Source organism: Bos grunniens, chromosome 6 (assembly GCF_055505025.1).
Source record: "Bos grunniens cultivar Pamir isolate PY7600 chromosome 6, Bosgru_T2T1.0, whole genome shotgun sequence".
Lineage (NCBI taxonomy): Eukaryota > Metazoa > Chordata > Mammalia > Artiodactyla > Bovidae > Bos > Bos grunniens.
The window spans coordinates 31,373,424-31,391,987 of NC_141170.1; the positions used below are offsets into that span (position 1 = coordinate 31,373,424).

An 18,564-nucleotide genomic window follows, 5' to 3' on the forward strand; every position below is an offset into this window, starting at 1 on the left:
AAGGTGAAACTCCAATACTTTGGCCACCTGACGCAAGAGCTGACTCATTTGAAAAGACCCTGATGCTGGGAAAGATTGAGGGTGGGAGGAGAAGGGGACGACAGAGGATGAGATGGTTGGATGGCATCACCGGCTCAATGGACCTGAGTTTGAGTAAACTCTGGGAGCTGGTGATGGACAGGGAGGCCTGGCATGCTGCAGTCCATGGGGTCGCAGACACGACTGGGCGGCTGAACTGAAGAAATCTTTAAATGTGTTTCTTCCTCCACCAAAACAAGATGAAACTAAAATATATATATATAAAACAAAAACCAAAACCACTATAGTGCAGTGACTGAAATATTAAACACGGGAAACTCTGACATTAAGTTCATTATATCCTCCATAACCAATGGCTAACATAAGGAAGAGACTAAAAAAAAACTCTCGAATGTACTCCCTGATTTTTGTCCACAATGTCTTACGTGAAACTCTTGTAGTCAATTCAGTTTCGGGATTTTTCCAGTTTTGGAATTTAGGAAAGAAAAATAGTCACATATTATGTATATTATGTAACCATTCCTCACCCTCCTGCAGAAGTGTTAAATACACTAACATTTTGCAGTGAAACATCAATTTGCACAGTGAAATAAAGACTGTTAACCTCTTATCAGGTTCAGTTTGCAGTGAACTGAAGAAAGTACTTTTTCTGAGCTTTTCAGACTTGGGAATTACAGATAAAATACAGGGTATTAGAATACTCAACCAGGAACAAGTATGCTACCATCTTAACTCCTGCCAGAAATTTTTCTACTCCTTCAATGTAGGAATTCCTTTTCTCCTGCAGGAATGCTGGTATAACTAAAGAATGAGACAGGGTCTCCTGATAGCATACAGGTTTATTAAGAAAACTCTTTAACCAACTGAGAAAATGAGAATAACTTAGGCAGAAAATATTAAGTGGTTACACAACCCATGCATTTGTGTATACCCACCCAACAACTTCTGTAAAAGGATGTTTATCAACACAGTAAACTTGCTTATAAATTTCTCCTATCCACAACCCAAATCTCTCACATTGTAGGCAGATTCTTTACCATCTGAGCCACAAGGGAAGCCCAAAAATACGGGAGTGGATAACCTATCCCTTCTCCAGGGGATCTTCCCGATCCAGGAATTGAACTGGAGTCTCCTGCATTGCAGGGGGATTCTTTACTAGCTGAGCTACCAGGGAAGCCCTTTAATGGTCTACAATGAAGACAAAATATTAAGATAAAATCTTGGCTTAATGGAAAAGTCAACAATTATTTTGCTAACTATTCTCATAGTAATAGTATATTTAAACAAAATAAAAGCACTGGTCTCAAGGTCAAGCATATTCAGGTTTTTTAACCCTAGTTCTCATCAGTGACTTTACAGTTTCTAAGCTTTAGCTTTCTAGTATAAAAAATATTGAGATACTAATTTCCAGGGTTGTTGTGAACATTACAAAAAATAAGGCCTAAAACTGTTCAACATATTTCATAGACCTTCAATATTTCTCTGGGAATGTACGCAATGTGGGAATACCTATAGCAAAAATGAACACTAATGCAAAGTCAGGATTCATGACCAAACATAACTATTTATTATTTTTTAAATAAACATTTTCTTCCTTAAAACAAACAAAAAAACCTAGAAATTAAATAGTTCCAATCCCATCACATACAAGTCTGTATACTTTATTTACATATCTCAAAACATATTGTAGACTTTCTGACATTCAGTACCCTCTTATTTTTTTTTGCCACATCATGTGGCTTGCAGGATCTTAGTTCCCCCAACCCAGGGATCGAACCCAGGCCCAGGCAGTGAAAGCGCCAAGGCTTAACCACTTGACTGCCAGAGAATTCCCTCAGTATCCCCTCTTAAAACAAAAATGATGAAACAGTTTAAAGTTTGATCCACAGTAACTACAATTTGAGTAATCTTGGCACAATTTATAATACGCGCCCATATTGCATTTCATGTTTTAGACAGCTCCTTTAATATAGAGAAACTGTCCATCTCCATGAGAGCGGGCTCCCGCCTTACTCATTCTCGACAACACTTGCATAGTGTGTATGCTACCGCTTCCATTTATGGCTCTGGTAGTATTTTTCTGGTTTTGTCCTGTTTGATAGAAATGATTTTATTAAAACTTTAAGTGTTCTTATATTTATTGTATTTCATGATGCTGTTCCTAGGTAATTGTAAGTAATAATGTATAGGAAACATTCAAATAAAACAAAAGTTTTTCCCTACAAGATTAGTGCTCTTACCACCCTAGCAATGCATGTACAAAAATAACAAATACAATTTAGTGGCTGTAAAAAACTATTTCCCCTAAAAATAGTTATCTCTGCAGAACAATTCAGGGAGACAAGTGTTCCTAAAATGAAAATGTGCGAATCTATTTTACACCTTGCACAATTAAGTAAACAAAAATTAAAACGTGCAAACCTGTAAGAAACAACCACAAATAAAAGATTTATAACAGACACTAAATATTAATACAATTTTAAATGTATATCACTAATAATATCAGTTTCAGTGACATAGTTTAAAGAAAGTTGTCAACCAAAACAAACCAAAAATGCTCCTTTAAGTTTTATTGTCCAACACTTCAGCCACAACCTATCTGGTGACAGCAATCACTTTAGAATCACCAATAGTGAGGACCTATATAATCAATCTGTTTTGTTTTTTGTCCATGTGAGTGTGTGTTGCAAGATGGGGAGGGAAGAAGATAGGGAAAGTCAACAGCCATAAGGAAAGAATTTACCTCCAAAGAGGAGATGACAAGTAAACACACAGTTTGGAAAGGCCAGTGTTTTCACTATCTTTGAGGATTTAATCCAAATTTTTCTATTGTGTAGTATTATATGCAGAAAATGTGTCACACTTGCAAAACTGAGAGTATTCAGTATTTTAATCTGTATTTTCTCTTTTGTCAAAATTTAAGTATGGCAGACACAGAAACACAGTTTTATAGCTTCAAAATGATTTTTTCTCTATGATTAGCCCATTAGGAGAGCCTCAAAAATTCAAACTGTCTGCAATCAGAATTGTTACTATAGATTAAAATCATTTTCCATTAAATCATGAAATAACTTTACCTCTAAACAGTTTTCTCATACACCATTACACTGATAGCTGAACAACAATAATTCCTATGTGAAACTGAATACTACGACAATATGCTGATATTTAAATCATTTTAGGAGTGGTTCTTAAAGTATAGATCTAAAATAGTGTTTCTAGGAATTGGTGTATTTTTTAATGTCCCTGATATGTTTGAAAATAAGCTTTCCTCTTGGTATGCAGTGATATTTTCAAATATACTTCTTGATTGTATCTTTTAAAAAGACAATAAAATGTTAAAGTTATAAACGACATGAAATGATTATACAGTTTGAAATTTTTTACTACGATACACAGACTTAAATTCAGCATAATTAATATATAAAATGTGTTCCAATTTCTCCAGCCTTGAAATTTAAATTGTTCATTTGCATGAAAGTAAGTTTTTTTTAAAAAAGGATAGAGGTAAAGGTTGTTATTTTCTTAAGTTACTTCTATCTTAAATATTGGATCCTTTTTTTTTAAAGTTATTATATTTAAGTGTAAGATAATTAAACTAAATTTTTAAAAATAAAATAAAATGTATACATCCAAATGATATTGCCTACCTCAAAGTAGTGACATGAAGAAATTATGTTTTTTATTAAATGATGTTACAAATCAATACTCAAAACATTCTCTTCTGCAATTCAGATCCTATGGCATATTTTTTTTTTTTTGCATATTCTTTTGAACTTCCTTAATAGTTTAGTTCTAAGAAAAGAGCCAAAGCAGAGTCATTTTGGTAAATGAGATAGGTCATATTAGGCTTCCAGAAAAGTTTTTGGTGCAACTAAAATGATGAAATGGATTTTCTTGTATAGTCACACAACAACTCTCAAGGCATCTCTGAAAGTGATTATACCTCTACAGTGTAGCTGGAATAAGTAGTGCTCCCAAGAAACCACCCTGAAGATCAACTCTCACTTGGCTGTTTAAGGTGTGGCATATTTATTTTAAAAGGAAGTCCTACAGACTAACAATTATATCTCCCATATCTTACTATTTCAGTGGTTATCAAAACCTCTCTCAGAGAGGGTGAAGACAAAGGTATAAAAGAAATCTGTTACTGTGCTATTTTCCCCTAAGCAAGGAAAATACTATACATAAAATGGAGTATGGTGATTACATGTAAAATATAAATATGCACATTATCTGTAATTCCTGAAGAGATTGTAGTGCTTTCTTTCCTGATAAGCCAGGCAGTAACTCAGTCTGAGACATATTTATTATACTCTAAACATTTCTTCTCCCATCTAGTTTTATGCTGACCATTTAGCATTTACAAATAACAAGCAAAGGTAGGAAGAAACAGCTATCTAAAATCTTTCAATTTAAGGTAAACTGACCTCCAAAGCCTCTACCACCTAACACATACTTACTGTTTTACTAATGCCATGGTTTTTGTGGGAAACAGAATAATCAAGCCAGCAAATAAAAGCCAGTAGCACCACCTACAGCTAATGAAAAGATTTTCACTCTTTCCGTTACTAATTTCTTTCCACCACCATTACTTCATCATTTAAAAGAATTCCTAAAACTTGCTTTATATCAACATTTAACCAAAGCATTGCGACAGTAACACTATGTAAACTTATTACTTTATATTTCATGCTTTCATCCGCATATGAGAAAACCAACTTCTGCTTTGTATGTCTGTAAAAAAGGTGGGACAGAGTGGGGGGAATCATTATCCTGGTTATTTGTAAATTAAGAGACTTGGAAAGAATCCAATAGACATTTGTAAGCAAACTCTGTTGCAAAACAAGATGTGATCCTTATTTTATAAAGGGCAACTTACTAATGCTCATGGGAACCAACTGAATCAAAGCAACTTTTTAAGAAATCAGTTATTTCGCACACGCTCTGGTGTTTCCCTACATGCAGCCATGTTAACACCATGTACACTGCCAGGCCTCTCCCTGGGAGAATGTCTCTACTTTGTTACCATATATACACATACATATGTCCTTACTTCCCAATACCTTTTTTTCAAGGAATACTCAGAAGCAGGCACCTGAGATTCTGGCACAGTGACAAGAAACTCCTATCTACCTAGAGTGGAAAAGTCAGTCCTGCTACTAAACATTAATTTATAATAACATTTGTACAGTACTATGTAAGGCTTAAATGAGAAAAATGAATGTTTCACTTTTCTCTCCACACCTGGCTACCGCAACCCCTTTATTATTAGGTTGATACGAAGTCAAATGCAGTATGGAAGACAATTTGAATAATCATGTGCTTCATTTTCCTAAATGGATAGGGCCCAAATCACTGGATGTCAAATTTTACTTCTGAATCAACCCATAGTGGCTGATGTTGTATATTCGGATACTAAAATATTTGTTTTAAGGACGTCAGCAGTTCTCACTGCAGTTTACAAATAGGTGTTACCAATGAATGTCCAATGTATTTGCCTCTGTCAGTTTCTCCTGTTAATTCCATGTTGGTACGTGGAGAATGATTGCTAGAAATGAAATGGGAGAAAAAGTTCCTAGTGATCATATTGCAATGGCATTAAATTGTATCACTATTCGATTTGTTAATGGCAAAACCAAACTGATTTCATTTTACATTCTTTTCTATTAAGTGTTTTTAGTCTATATAATTTCAGAGCAAGATTTCTAGTCTACAAGGGAAAAGGTATATATTTCGAACTGAAGGAAACAGTTTTACCAGAACTGACAAAATTAAAACTGAAAGTCTAAGAGGATAATTTGCAAGAATAAAACTGAAGTGAAAAATGTTAATATTTACTTCAAAAACTAAGTTTCTGAATTTTTTACTTATGGGAATAGTTCACTAGAAAGTCATGGCAAAAAAAGGTAAAAGTTAGTAAGTACTCATTTAACACTTTCATTATCTGATATCACTGCAAAGAAAGACTTCCTTTCACAGTGGAAAAATCAGAAGTCAGAACGCTTGGGCCTACAACAAGCAAAGAAGGTACTGTATCATTTTAAAATGATAAAACACCAGCTCCATTCACTGAATGGAAATGCTGTAAAGTGATCAATTTTCCCACAGAGTCCTTAAATTCCATGTGCATGCCTACATCTAAAGTTAGTTATTTATTTTTAACTTCACATGGAAGTTGATTCCTAAAAGGAAGTCTCTAAGACTTTGTTTACAAGATATTGATTAAAATCTTCATGCCATTCTAGTCAAGCGTTCTGAGAAAGGTCTTTCTTGAACTTGACTTCCCATACTCAATCCCATCTATAACGCCCCATTCAAACTAACCCCACCCTCGTCCCCCACAACCACACACTCCAGTCCTCTTCAAAGCAGAAGGGGATTTTGCAGACTTATGGCTCATTTGGCAATTGCTAAGAAACCTCACAGTTCAGCATCACCTCTGAAGATCGCAAACCTATATATAACCTGAATTTTTACATCTACAGTGCAGTTAAAGTGTAGAAAGAAGCCAAAATGTAACAGCTATTACATTTCAACATCTTCAAGTTTCAATATCACAGATATCAAGAGATGGAAAAGACTTGCTTATAGAACTCTAAGTATCCATTGAACAGAATTACTATCAATATCAAAAATAATTAAGAAATACTAATTTTTTATGCCCTACACGCACACCTTTACAAATTGTGTTTCTCTAATGTAGTAAAAGTTGGAGATCATCAATTTAGGTAAACTATGGCTTTTATCAATATTTTAAAACATGCATCAGTAAGTGCCCTGGGTAGAAATCCTAATATTGTTTCAAGCCCTGTTCAATTCTATGTCTGTGCTTTGCACCTCAGAAGTGAGCCTGCCAAGGCACTTAAAAACGTCTTTTGGGGACTTCAAAAATTAGCCATAATTTACACAGGGAGAACAGCCATCCATGAGCAGTCTAATCAGTAAGCATTTTCTTTCAACATATAATATTATTAAAAATTCTCCAAGTTAAAAAAAATACTATATTCCACTAAGACAAAATTTACCCCTATCAAATGTATAGACAGTGGTTCTTGGCTTCCTCTAGCAATAGTATATGGTTTCATTTATTCAGATTAAAGAAAAAGGAACCCAAACAAGCCCTCCAAGAGTAGATAAAAACCACCAAGATAAAAATAAAATACAACAAAATTCAAATACACGCCACACAGCTTGATTTGAGGAATAATTTGCATAGGTCCCCATCCTTTTATCTGTCCTTCGAGGTGAGTTTTTCAATCAGTTCCTGGAGTGGTGCAAGTTCTCTTCTATCAATAAGGTTGAATTCCTATGTGCCGAGAAAGGCAGAAGAAACAGCAAGAACATATTATTTACATCTCATTCCAAAATAGATTTCCATTAACATTTGTTGGAAATTAGCTTTTAAAGTAAATGCAAGTCAAATCTTAAAAAAAAAAAAAGTTTCCCCCCCCCCATTCTCTACCTCTTGCATCTTGAGCAAATCACTTAACCACTTCTGGGATTTTACATTTCTACTAATATTAGGATAAATTATCTCAAGATTCTGGAGAAGAGAATGGTAATGCACTCCAGTATTCTTGCCTGGAGAACTCCATGGACAGAGAAGCCTGGCCGGCTACAGTTCGTGGAGTTGCAAAGAGTTGGACACGACTGAGCGACTAACACACACACACACAGACACACACACACACACAAACACATATCTCATAAGATTACTATGGGGACTAAATGTGATACTGTGTGTGAACCACTTCATGTAATCCCTGGCAGAAAGTAAACAATAAATGAGACTTGCTGCTCCCTGTTAGGATGAATAACTGGGACACCATCTAGATACATCCAATCAAGCAGGGACCAAAAAAATTCTCAGGAAAATTACAGCATTATATGAAGAATAAAAGATTTAGTTTATGTTATTAACTAACATATCTGCAAGCTACATAGGATATGGTATGAGAATGACATGAATAATGTGGAGTCCACAAATGATAAGTAATAAAATCCTATAAAGAACAAATAAGAAAGCCTGGATTCAATTTGTGGTTCTTTAGAAGTTCTATCACTGTCATTCTGAAATTCAATTCTGAATAGCTTTCCTCTATAAAAATAGTTTATAAATTATAAGGTTAAAACATAAAGGTTGTCAGTATTTCTGATCTTCTGCCACAATGGGGCATTCTGAGCTCTCAATTTCACTCGTTTATTAGCACTCACCATGTGCCAAAAGTAAGAACTGAGAAGAAACATTAGGGGCATTTAACAGCAAGTCTACCACTAAGATTTGTGGGGTGTGAACCAAGAACACAAATGGATATTATATCACATGACTAAGTTATTATATTTTATATTAAGCTAATATATTTTTATATATGTTTGATTCTCCTGCCTTGACAAATACACCTTCATAGTAGCCAGGAAGGCAGATTCAAATTTAGAATTTTTAAAAGACTCCTCAAGAGTCTACACACGAGGAGAGCCAGTCCTTGGCCCTCAGGAAACCTCCCTGATCTACCAAACCCCAGATCTATCCTGTACTTGAAAGGGTCTCACATGCAGGAGTGTGGACACCCTGACTGGCTTATAAAGGCAATGTCCACACACACTCATGAACAGCTGCAATATGGGTATTCCCTAGGTTTAGAGATATACATATAAGAGACATGACCTTCCCTTAAAACAATGGACCAACAGAAAAGATCCATGCAGATCCTGGAAATACACTTGGGACCACGTGGGCAGGGAATTCTGAATCTCACGTACCCAACTATATACCCAAAGGGACCCATGCAGGTATGTTCTTGGCCATGCGGATTTCTCACTCTGTGGGGAGGAGTAAGCTGGAGAAGGGCCAGGGTCAAACTTCTAAACTGTGAGGCCCAGGGCAGGGGCCACTCTCACTCAAAGAGGTGATCCTATATAACCAACGGACCCATCTTTAAAACCATCACAGTGTCCTCACATGTAATGAGGCTCAGATGTGGTAAATGCCACATACCAATTTCTTACTATTTGCTAGGAGTTGGGAGATACAGGGTACTTTAACATCATACAGTAAGGTAAAACTAAACTTTCTGGTGAGAGAAATCCTCTCCCAAACTACTGAAACCTCAAGTAATCATGTTCTGCATAAACCAAGGCACAGAGGCAGACATTTAGTATAACATTTTCTTTGTTTCTATTGGTATCTATAGATAAGGACACCACAGTAAAATAATTGCTCAGAGCAATGGTTTTGGCAAGTTACTATCTCCTAAATTTCTTTTGTTTATATAGGTGAAATTAAGATACAAAACGTGTGCCCTCAGTGTGAGGAGTGTTAATAGAAGGAAAATAAACAAATTTTTCTTTGTGGAGATGAGTGTGATAAAGGCATTTATAAGTTTATATACAAAAACAGATTAAAAAAACAACAACAGAGCTCTAAGTCATGGACATCTCCTACCTACCACTTTCCTTCTCCAACCTCCACTGAAAAATATCTGCTCAGTTTATGCATTTCTCCCTTTTTCACTCCTACCTGTTGGTTCTCTAATTACTATAGCAGGGCAAGAATAACCTCATTTCTTTTAGTCTAAATCTCTAAAGCCAGATGTCTGAGAACTAAACAGTGAAGGAAGAGGAGGTCAACTTAAGGAGTTGGATCAAAGATTAATGGATGTCTGGAATATCAACGCTCTTTGGGACATTTCTCCCCCACTTTGGAATAATGGACAGTTATCAAATTCAGAACTTATTCAGAATATGGTTTTAAAAGGAGGGAAAAGATATGCTATTTAAAGTTCATTTCCATGCCAGATCTTCAAAAAAAGATCTAGAGTAGACAGGAAAAGGGAGTAGCAGGAGTGCTCAGAGACAAGTTCAACTCCATGTCCACCAGCCAAGTTCCCTATTCAGCTGCTCCATTACAGACAGACAGCTGAAGTAAGATCGCTCAGATTCACTGTAGACTTGCGATGGAATTCAGAAACTGAAGGCAAGTCTTTATCATCATGGCAAGTATTCAAGAGGATAAAGACTAAAGAAATAGAGCAAATTTTATTCTGACAGTATGGATGTAGTATTCACCTCATAACTCTGTAGATAACTGCTTTTACTGAGCAAAAAATATCTCTTACTCCAACTTGAAAGTGAAAGTGGCTCAGCAGTGTCTGACTCTTTGAGACCCGATGGACTAAACAGTTCATGGATTTCTCCATGCCAGAATACTGGAGTGGGTAGCCTTTCCCTTCTCCAGGAGATCTTCCCAACCCACGGGTCGAACCCAGGTCTCCCGCATCACAGGCAGATTCTTTACCAAATTCTGAGAATTTGAGAATTTACCAAATTCTTTACAAAATATTGAGCTATCAGGGAAATCCCTAATCAAACTTACCTGGACAAAAAAAATAAAGTGCTTGAAAGATGTATTGAGATGTGCTTCCTCTTGAAGCTGGATCACAGGGTCGAAATGCTGATGATAAATGTGAGCATAAACCCTAAAGAGGCGTTTGAGTATAGTTTTTGCCACAGACATGAAATTCTTCGGAAATGGGACACCTAGTAAAGAGATAAACAACTCCCTCTATTAACAAGAAGAGAACACAGCAGTATGAGTTTGTCAGCAAGTGACAACATAAATTACCAAAACAAGGCTGAAAATAAGAAATATTTTTATTACCACTTAATATACCCATTGTACATGTCAAATGTTCTCAATACATCATGAATGAAAACAAACTTCAATGCTTCTATGGAATAAGAATCTGTCTTCAGTATGGCCCCTTAGGCCTGTAATATAACACCAGTTTACCAAAAATACCACAAATAAATGTCTGAGATGGTAATGGTGCTAAAATGCACACTTAGACCCTCAGATTTCTTATGCTGAACACAAATAATGTATTACCACGTTTAGTTTTGTCTGAAATGCTGGCAATACATTTTTATATTTTTTTCCTACGGAAGTTATCGCATTACTACACCAGGACTACATTTATCTTGAAATTAGCTGTAGTCTCTGCTCAATTAGAGAGACTGGCTTTCTGAATTAGAGCACTTTTATAGCATTAAACAAATATAAAACTAGAAAAATACAAAAATCCACATCCCTTGTTAAACTGGCTAAATGATCCAGACTGGCAAAACACAAGCCAAATACTTTTATGGTACTACTGGCTTCAATGTGATCATATTGCCTACTGCCCACTCAAAAATATTAAAAGTCACAACAAGGTCCTACTGTATGGCACAGTAGGGAACTCTGCTCAATGTTATCTGGCAGCCTGGATGGGAGGGGAGTTTTGGGGAGAAAGGATACATGTATATGTATGGCTGAGTCCCTTTGCAGCCTACCAGAAACTATCACAACATTGTTAAACGGCTATACTTCAATATAAAATTAAAAGTTTAAAACAAAAAAGTTATAGGTCACAAGAAAACATAAGACAACATAAGACATTTGGGGGGACATAAGTGTCTCCCAAATGAAGGGACATTATACTAAATAGTATGTTACACTCTTCAAAAATGTCAATGCCATGAAAGACCAAAAAAGACTAAAAAATTGGAATAAGATCTGTAAATTAGACAATAATATTATACTGGTATTAATTTCCTGATTTTGAAAGTTACTTTGTGATTGTCTAAGAAAATACACATTGAAGCACATGGAGATAAAGGTCATCATATACGCAACTTACTCTCAAATCTTCAGGAAAAAGAAAGAATGTGGGGTCAGGAAGGAAGAAAAAGTAGGGAAGGAGCGAAGCAGGGAGGGAAGGAGGGAGAGAGAGGGAAAGCAAATAAGTTAAAATGCTGGCAACTAAAGAATCTGGAAGGATATATAAGGGTTCTTTGCATGATTCTTACAAATTTTCTACTAACAAAAGTCTGAAATTGGGTTAAAATAAAAAGTTTAAAAATATGGAAGATCAAAGATGAGGGCACTTATCCCATACCATACTATCTATATAAGGAATGCAGTTTTGAAAAATAGACCTTTCATTACAAAGGCTTTGAAGTAGTTAAAGCATTCAATGAATGTGTCATAACAGCAACTATTTACATTGCTGTCTCCTCCACCACATCTTTCTCCCCAAAAGTAAAAAAGCATAAAATACAGTCAAGACGTTGAAAAAGCAAATTCTAATTTTTTTTTAGAAAACACAGCTGTAAGCAGTTTGACACAGTAAAATCATATGAACTGTCTAAATGTAAATAATTTCTGCTTGAAAGTTTAGCCCTTTAAAAGGCCAGTGAATATAAAAAAAAGTAAGAGTCACTTAGGTGCTAACAGGTCAACTCATCAAATCTTCTTGTTTTCTTCTCACCTAGTTGATTTCACAGTCTGCAAGGTTCATGCTATGGGTCATGAATACAAATGCTCTGACAAAAATATAATGTAAGACTGGGTTTATGTCATATGAAAGTGAAAGAAAGTGAAAGTGACTGTCATGTCCGACTCTTTGCGACCCCATGGACTATACAGTCCATGGAATTCTACAGGCCAGAATCCTGGAGTGCGTAGCTGGTTCCTTCTCCAGGGGATCTTCCCAACCCAGGGACTCCCAATGCAGGAACTCAGGTCTCCTGCATTGCAGGCAGATTCTTTATCAGCTGAGCCATGAAGGAAGTCCCTTATGTCATACAAACTCCCTTTCTAAATATGAAATGGATATGACTATAGCATATGTCTAACTGGCTGTCTACCCAATGTCCAGTCTCTTTTCTTCCCTTAAAACAGGCCAGATTTGTTACAATCCAAGATATACTGATCTTCTTATTGTTTAAAATTATAGGGACGTTTACCTAATTAATGCATGATAAACTTGGTATGAAAAAAAAAAAAAGACACTTTTCAAGCATATAAGATTAGAAATATTAGAAATATTTTGAAGTGGCAATTAATCCAGCATGGTTCCTTGAATACACAGGCAATTCTATTGTAAGTCCTAGAGAAGTATGAAGGTAGATAAATCATGAGGGATCCCAGTTAACCAAAACCATTATACCAATTTTTGATGGAAATAATGTCTCATCATCCAACTGGTCCTGAACCCAAGTCATCAGGTAATCAATATACTTTGGTGCAGAGCACTTAATAGGCTTCTTTATGTTTGTTCCATCTGCCCAATGATATTCATATCTGTATTGGAAAGATAAAAAGCACACAGAATATCAATATAATCTATAAATAATGTCTGTATTTTTTGTATTACACATATGTTTATTTTGAATATATTCAGGATATATTTTAATCTCTTCCTCCAAATTAATTTTTTTTTGTATTTGGCATTTTAAAATTGCTATTAGACTATTTTGCATTTATCAGGATACAAACTAAGATTCCACCAAACTCATTTTTTGTGAACCTTCCTTCATATATAACTTTTATATTTTAGAATCACATACAGTATAAATTGCCATAGTAGAAACCCTAAGTTTATTTCTTACTTCTATGATGATCATCTTTAATCTTTATAATTGTTGTCTTTTTCCTCAAAAAACATTTCTCCTTACACAGTACGATTCTCTTTAATTTGGGGCGTTAAAATTTGGGTTAAGGATAGAGAATGAAACAGAAGTGCCAAAGTAAAATGAATGAAAAAGAGAATGATTCAATATTTGAGTATACTTGGTTCAGGAGCTACACAAGCCTTTGAGGAAGGCTGGGACTCCCAATAAAGATGCCTATAGTATTTGTGTATTAACCAGACACTATCCTTTGGTACAATAAACTTTTAATGTGCACCTACAATATGAGAAATGATGAGTCAAGGAATGCCTCTTGAACAAGGGACACTGAAATGAAAGATGTTTTCTCTATTTTCACAGAGAAAAGACTGGTAGAGAAGACAAACCTGTAAATGAGTATGTAAAAACAGTGCGACAGAATGCTCATGGAGCTAACTACACAAACACACACTTACAACCACAACCTGATTTTTAAGACAATAAGCATGCAGTTGAAACTCCAAAGAACAAAAATGTCTAAACTGAACTAGCATTTAGTTTAGTTTCTGAAAGGTTACCTCTGCCTCTCCCTTTGAACCAGCTGTGTTTTTCTAACCTTGCCCCAGAATTTGGACTGACAGAACAACAGATGAGTAAGGCTAGAAAAGGAGCTGAAAGAAAATATAATGGAAAAATACTGCAGGGTATTTCAAACAATGAAAACCATCTTGAGACAGGATAAATAAGGATGCTTTCTGTTTAGTCATAGCTACTCACACTTGAACAGTAAATGTTAAATAGGATACACTCAAATAAATACTGTGACACCATGTCTTATTGCCAACCCTGAGAAACAGGGATGAAATGTCAAGTTAACTTTGAAGGTTTCCAATAGGCAATTTCCCAACACTTCCTGGCATCCTGTTTCACTATTTAATCACTGTCACAGTCAAGAGATTCTTCCTAATACAAAACAAAGTCTCAAGTGTGACTTAAGCTTGTTTGATTCTCTCTGGAGATAGAGAATATGAATGGTAGGACTTTAAACCATCATTACTTAGTCTTCCTGGAGAAGGAAATGGCAACCCACTCCAGTATTCTTGCCTGGGAAAGTCCACGAACAGAGAAGCCTGGTGAGTTACAGTCCATGGGGACAAAAAGAGTCAGACAAGACTGAGTGACTGAACAACAGCAACAGCTTAGTCTTTGCTTAAAAACACAGGAATTTACCCACGCTTTCTCCCTTATGTTATGAACCCTTAATGTTTTTGCATTTCTCTTATAATCATGTTTTTCATTCTGTTAATGATTTCCAGGTGTTCCATAATCATTTTTTTAAATCTGTATTTTATTTATTTATTTGGCTGCACGGAGTCTTAGTTGCAGTATACAGGATTTAGTTGTGGCATGTGGGATCTAGTGCTCTGACCAGGAATAGAACCTGCACCCCCTACATTGGGAGCTTGGAATCTTAGCCACTGGACCACCAGGGAAGTCCCCTATATTCATTTTTAAATGCGAAAGTCAAAAGTAAACACAGTAAACCAAAAATCATTTTCAACATCCTGAAGCTTTATAAAAAAAAAAACTAATTTTCAATGCCCTAAGCATTCTGAAAAACAAAACTGTATATTGCTTATACTTCTAGGGTTTATAACTATGATCCCCTGAATCTTCTTCTTTTGTCATGTTTATACTTAAGATGGGGATTCCCTGATAGCTCAGTTGGTAAGAATCCGCCTGCAATGCAGGAGACCCCGGTTTAATTCCTGGGTCGGGAAGATCGGCTGGAGAAAGGATAGGCTATACACTCCAGTATTCTTGGGCTTCCCTTGTGGCTCAGTTGGTAAAGAATCTGCCTGCAATGTGGGAGACCTGGGTTTGATCCCTGGGTTGGGAAGATCCTCTGGAGAAGGAAAAGGCTACCCGCTCCAGTATTCTGGCCTGGAGAATTCCACGGACTGTATAGTCCATGGTGTCACAAAGAGTCGGACACAACTGAGCAACTTTCACTTTCACTATACTTAAGATGACTTCATCTTCTGACTCTATTTTGTCCCCAATGATTTTTTTATTTCACCTTTGACAGATACTTGTATGAAATTTATTTCTGTCATCATGGTATGAACTTTTAAACTGCAAATTCTCAAATATTCATTTCTTGGTTAACAACAATAATAAATAATAACAGAGAAACCACTTCCGAGAAAAAAACTGCAAAAAGTACTAACACAGGTGGAGTCTAAACAACAGAGTACCCAAAAACCAATGGGTCACTGAAGAGATCAAAGAAGAAATAAAAAAATACCTAGAGACAAATGAAAACAAAAACACAGTGATCCAAAATATATGGGCTGCAGCAAAAGCAGTTCTAAGAGGGAATTTTATAGTAATACAAGCCTACCTCAGGAAATAAGAAAAATCTCAAATAAACAATCTAAGCTTTAATTACCTGGGAAAATGGAACAAATAAAACCCAAAGTTAGTGGAAAGAAAGAAATCATGAGAAACAGAGCATAATTAAATGAGATAGAAACTAAGAAAAAAAAAAATAGAAAAGATCAATGAAACTGAGAGCTGGCTCTCTGAAAAAATAAACAAAATTGATAAACCCAAAGAAATAAAATCAGAAACGAAAGAAGTTAAAAACAATAGCACAGAAGTACAAATGACATTAAGAGATTACTACAAAAAATTACAGCCAAATGGATAACTTAGAGGAAAGTGATAAACTCCTAGAAACATACAATCTCCCAAAACTGAATCTGGAAAAAATAGGAACTATGAACAGATGGATTACCAGTAGTGAAACTGAATCAGTAATTTTAAAACACAAACAAACAAAAAAAAACTCCCAACAAACAAAAGTGAAAGACCAAATAGCTTCATAGGTGAATTCTACCAAAGAACTCATATAACTCAAAATAAAAAAAAAGTAAACAACCCAATTAAAAGATGGACAGAAGACCTGAATAGACATTTTTACAAAGACATACAGATGGCCAACAAACAAATTAAAAGATGCTCAATTTCATCAGTCATGAGGGAAATGCAACCTAAAACCATAATGAGATACTGTTTCACATCTGTTAAAATGGCTATTATCAAAAAGACAACAAATAATAAGTATTGGCAAGCATGTAACAAAAAGGAAATTTTTATGCACTGTTGATGGAACTGTGAATTGGTGCAGCCACTATGGAAAAATGTATAGAGGTGCTTCAGAATATCTTCAGAATATTAAAAATAGAACTGCCATAAGAGCCGGCAGTTTCATTTCTGGGTATTTATGCAAAGAAAACACAAACACTAATTTGAAAAGATATATGCAAACTATTTTTCATTGCAACATTATTTTCAATACCTAAAATATGAAAGTAACTTAAGTGTCTATCAACAGATGAATAAATAAAGAATATGCAGTATGTGTATATATGTATATTTATTTAAAGATACAAACCTCCAGTTATAAGTCAGTTCATAAGGAGTATGGTCAATGACACTAATAACTTTGTATGGGAACAGAAGACTACTAGACTTAACATGACGATCATTTCATAGTGTATGTAAATGTCAAATCATTATGCATTACATCTGAAACATAACACTGTATATCAACAATTATTATTTTTTAAAATGTAATGGAAGCATTTTTAATAATCTAGTTTGGATAGAGAAGCAGAAGCAAACAGAAAAAAGGAAGGATGGAGGACAATACAATAGGGAGGACCATAAAGCTTAGGTTAAGGAACTCTCGACTCAAGATACTAGTCATTGGTGAATCACTGAAGGAGATGGTAAATATAGAAATTGTAAGGTCAGAAATTTCCTTCTTATCTAAGAACTGTATGATATAGTAAAATTGAGAGCTGATCATAAATCATATCTTACTTTGGGCCAGCTGACATCACCGGACAACTTTCTTCTGTACAAAAATCTGTGATTGTTCCATAAAGCATGTTGATCTGATTGAAGAAATCTACAGCTGCAAAGCAAATATCATTTATAGGTAAAATGTTAAATTTTAATTTTACTCAAAGAGAACCTTTTATTTCAGCAAAATATGAGCTCTATCCACATTCTTTCCTCAACAAAGAACAGATAATAAGTATACAAGAAACAATACTTAACTCACTGAGTTTAGGAGCTTCTGGTTAGGTGACTCCCTTAAGGGAATAAAAAAGCAAGCACACCATGTTGATATATGGCAGAAACCAACACAATATTATAATTACCCTTCAATAAAAAATAAATAAATTTTAAACAAGGCAAGCACAGAGTGGGAAAAATTATTTGCAACATATAATCAATAAAAATCCTGTATTCAGAATATATAAAGAACTTCCATAGATCACTAAGAGTGAGAGTTTCTGAGTCTTTTGGCTATCTCTACGGAAAAGAATAAAACTCGACTTTTCACTTAGTTCAGTACAGTTCAGTCACTCAGTTGTGTCTGACTCTTTTTGTGACCCCGTGGACTGCAGCATGCCAGGCTTTCCTGTCCATCACCAACTCCTGGAGCTTGCTCAAACTCATGCCCATTGAGTCAGTGATGCCATCCAACCATCTCATCCTCTGTCGCCCCCATCTCCTCCTGCCTTCAATCTTTTCCAGCATCAGGGTCTTTTCTAATGAGTCAGTTCTTCCCATCAGGTGGCCAAAGTATTGGTGCTTTAGCTTCAACATCAGTCCTTCTAATGAATATTCAGGACTGATTTCCTTTAGGATAGACAAGTTTGATCTCCTTGCAGTCCAAGGGACTCTCAAGAGTCTTCTCCAACACCACAGTTCAAAAGCATCAGTTCTTCAGTGCTCAGCTTTCTTGATGGTCCAACTCTCACATGCACGACTACTGGAAAAACCATAGCTTTGACTAGACAGACCTCTGTCACAAAGTAATGTCTCTGCTTTTTAATATACTGTCTAGCTTGGTCATAACTTTTCTTCCAAGGAGCAAATGTCTTTTAATTTCATAGCTGCAGTCACCATCTGCAGTGATTCTGGAGCCCAGAAAATAAAATCTCTCACTGTTTCCATTGTTTCCCCATCTATTTTCCATGAAGTGATGGGACCACATGCCATGACCCTAGT

General features: G+C 35.5%; 1 protein-coding gene across 3 annotated transcripts in view; it reads right to left on the reverse strand.

Moving 5' to 3' along the window:
- Nucleotides 1-1,583: 1,583 nt before the first annotated feature.
- Nucleotides 1,584-18,564, reverse strand: part of MOB1B (MOB kinase activator 1B) — a 93,336-nt gene continuing 76,355 nt past the window's right edge. For all 3 annotated transcript variants that reach the window (XM_086405488.1, XM_086405487.1, XM_086405489.1), the window contains 4 exons: nucleotides 17,365-17,458; nucleotides 13,032-13,165; nucleotides 10,415-10,578; nucleotides 1,584-7,348 (listed from right to left, as the gene is read on the reverse strand). In XM_086405488.1, the coding sequence (XP_086261614.1) occupies nucleotides 7,271-7,348; nucleotides 10,415-10,578; nucleotides 13,032-13,165; nucleotides 17,365-17,458 (470 nt within the window). In that variant the 3' untranslated portion in view covers nucleotides 1,584-7,270. The remainder of the gene's footprint in view (nucleotides 7,349-10,414; nucleotides 10,579-13,031; nucleotides 13,166-17,364; nucleotides 17,459-18,564) is intronic.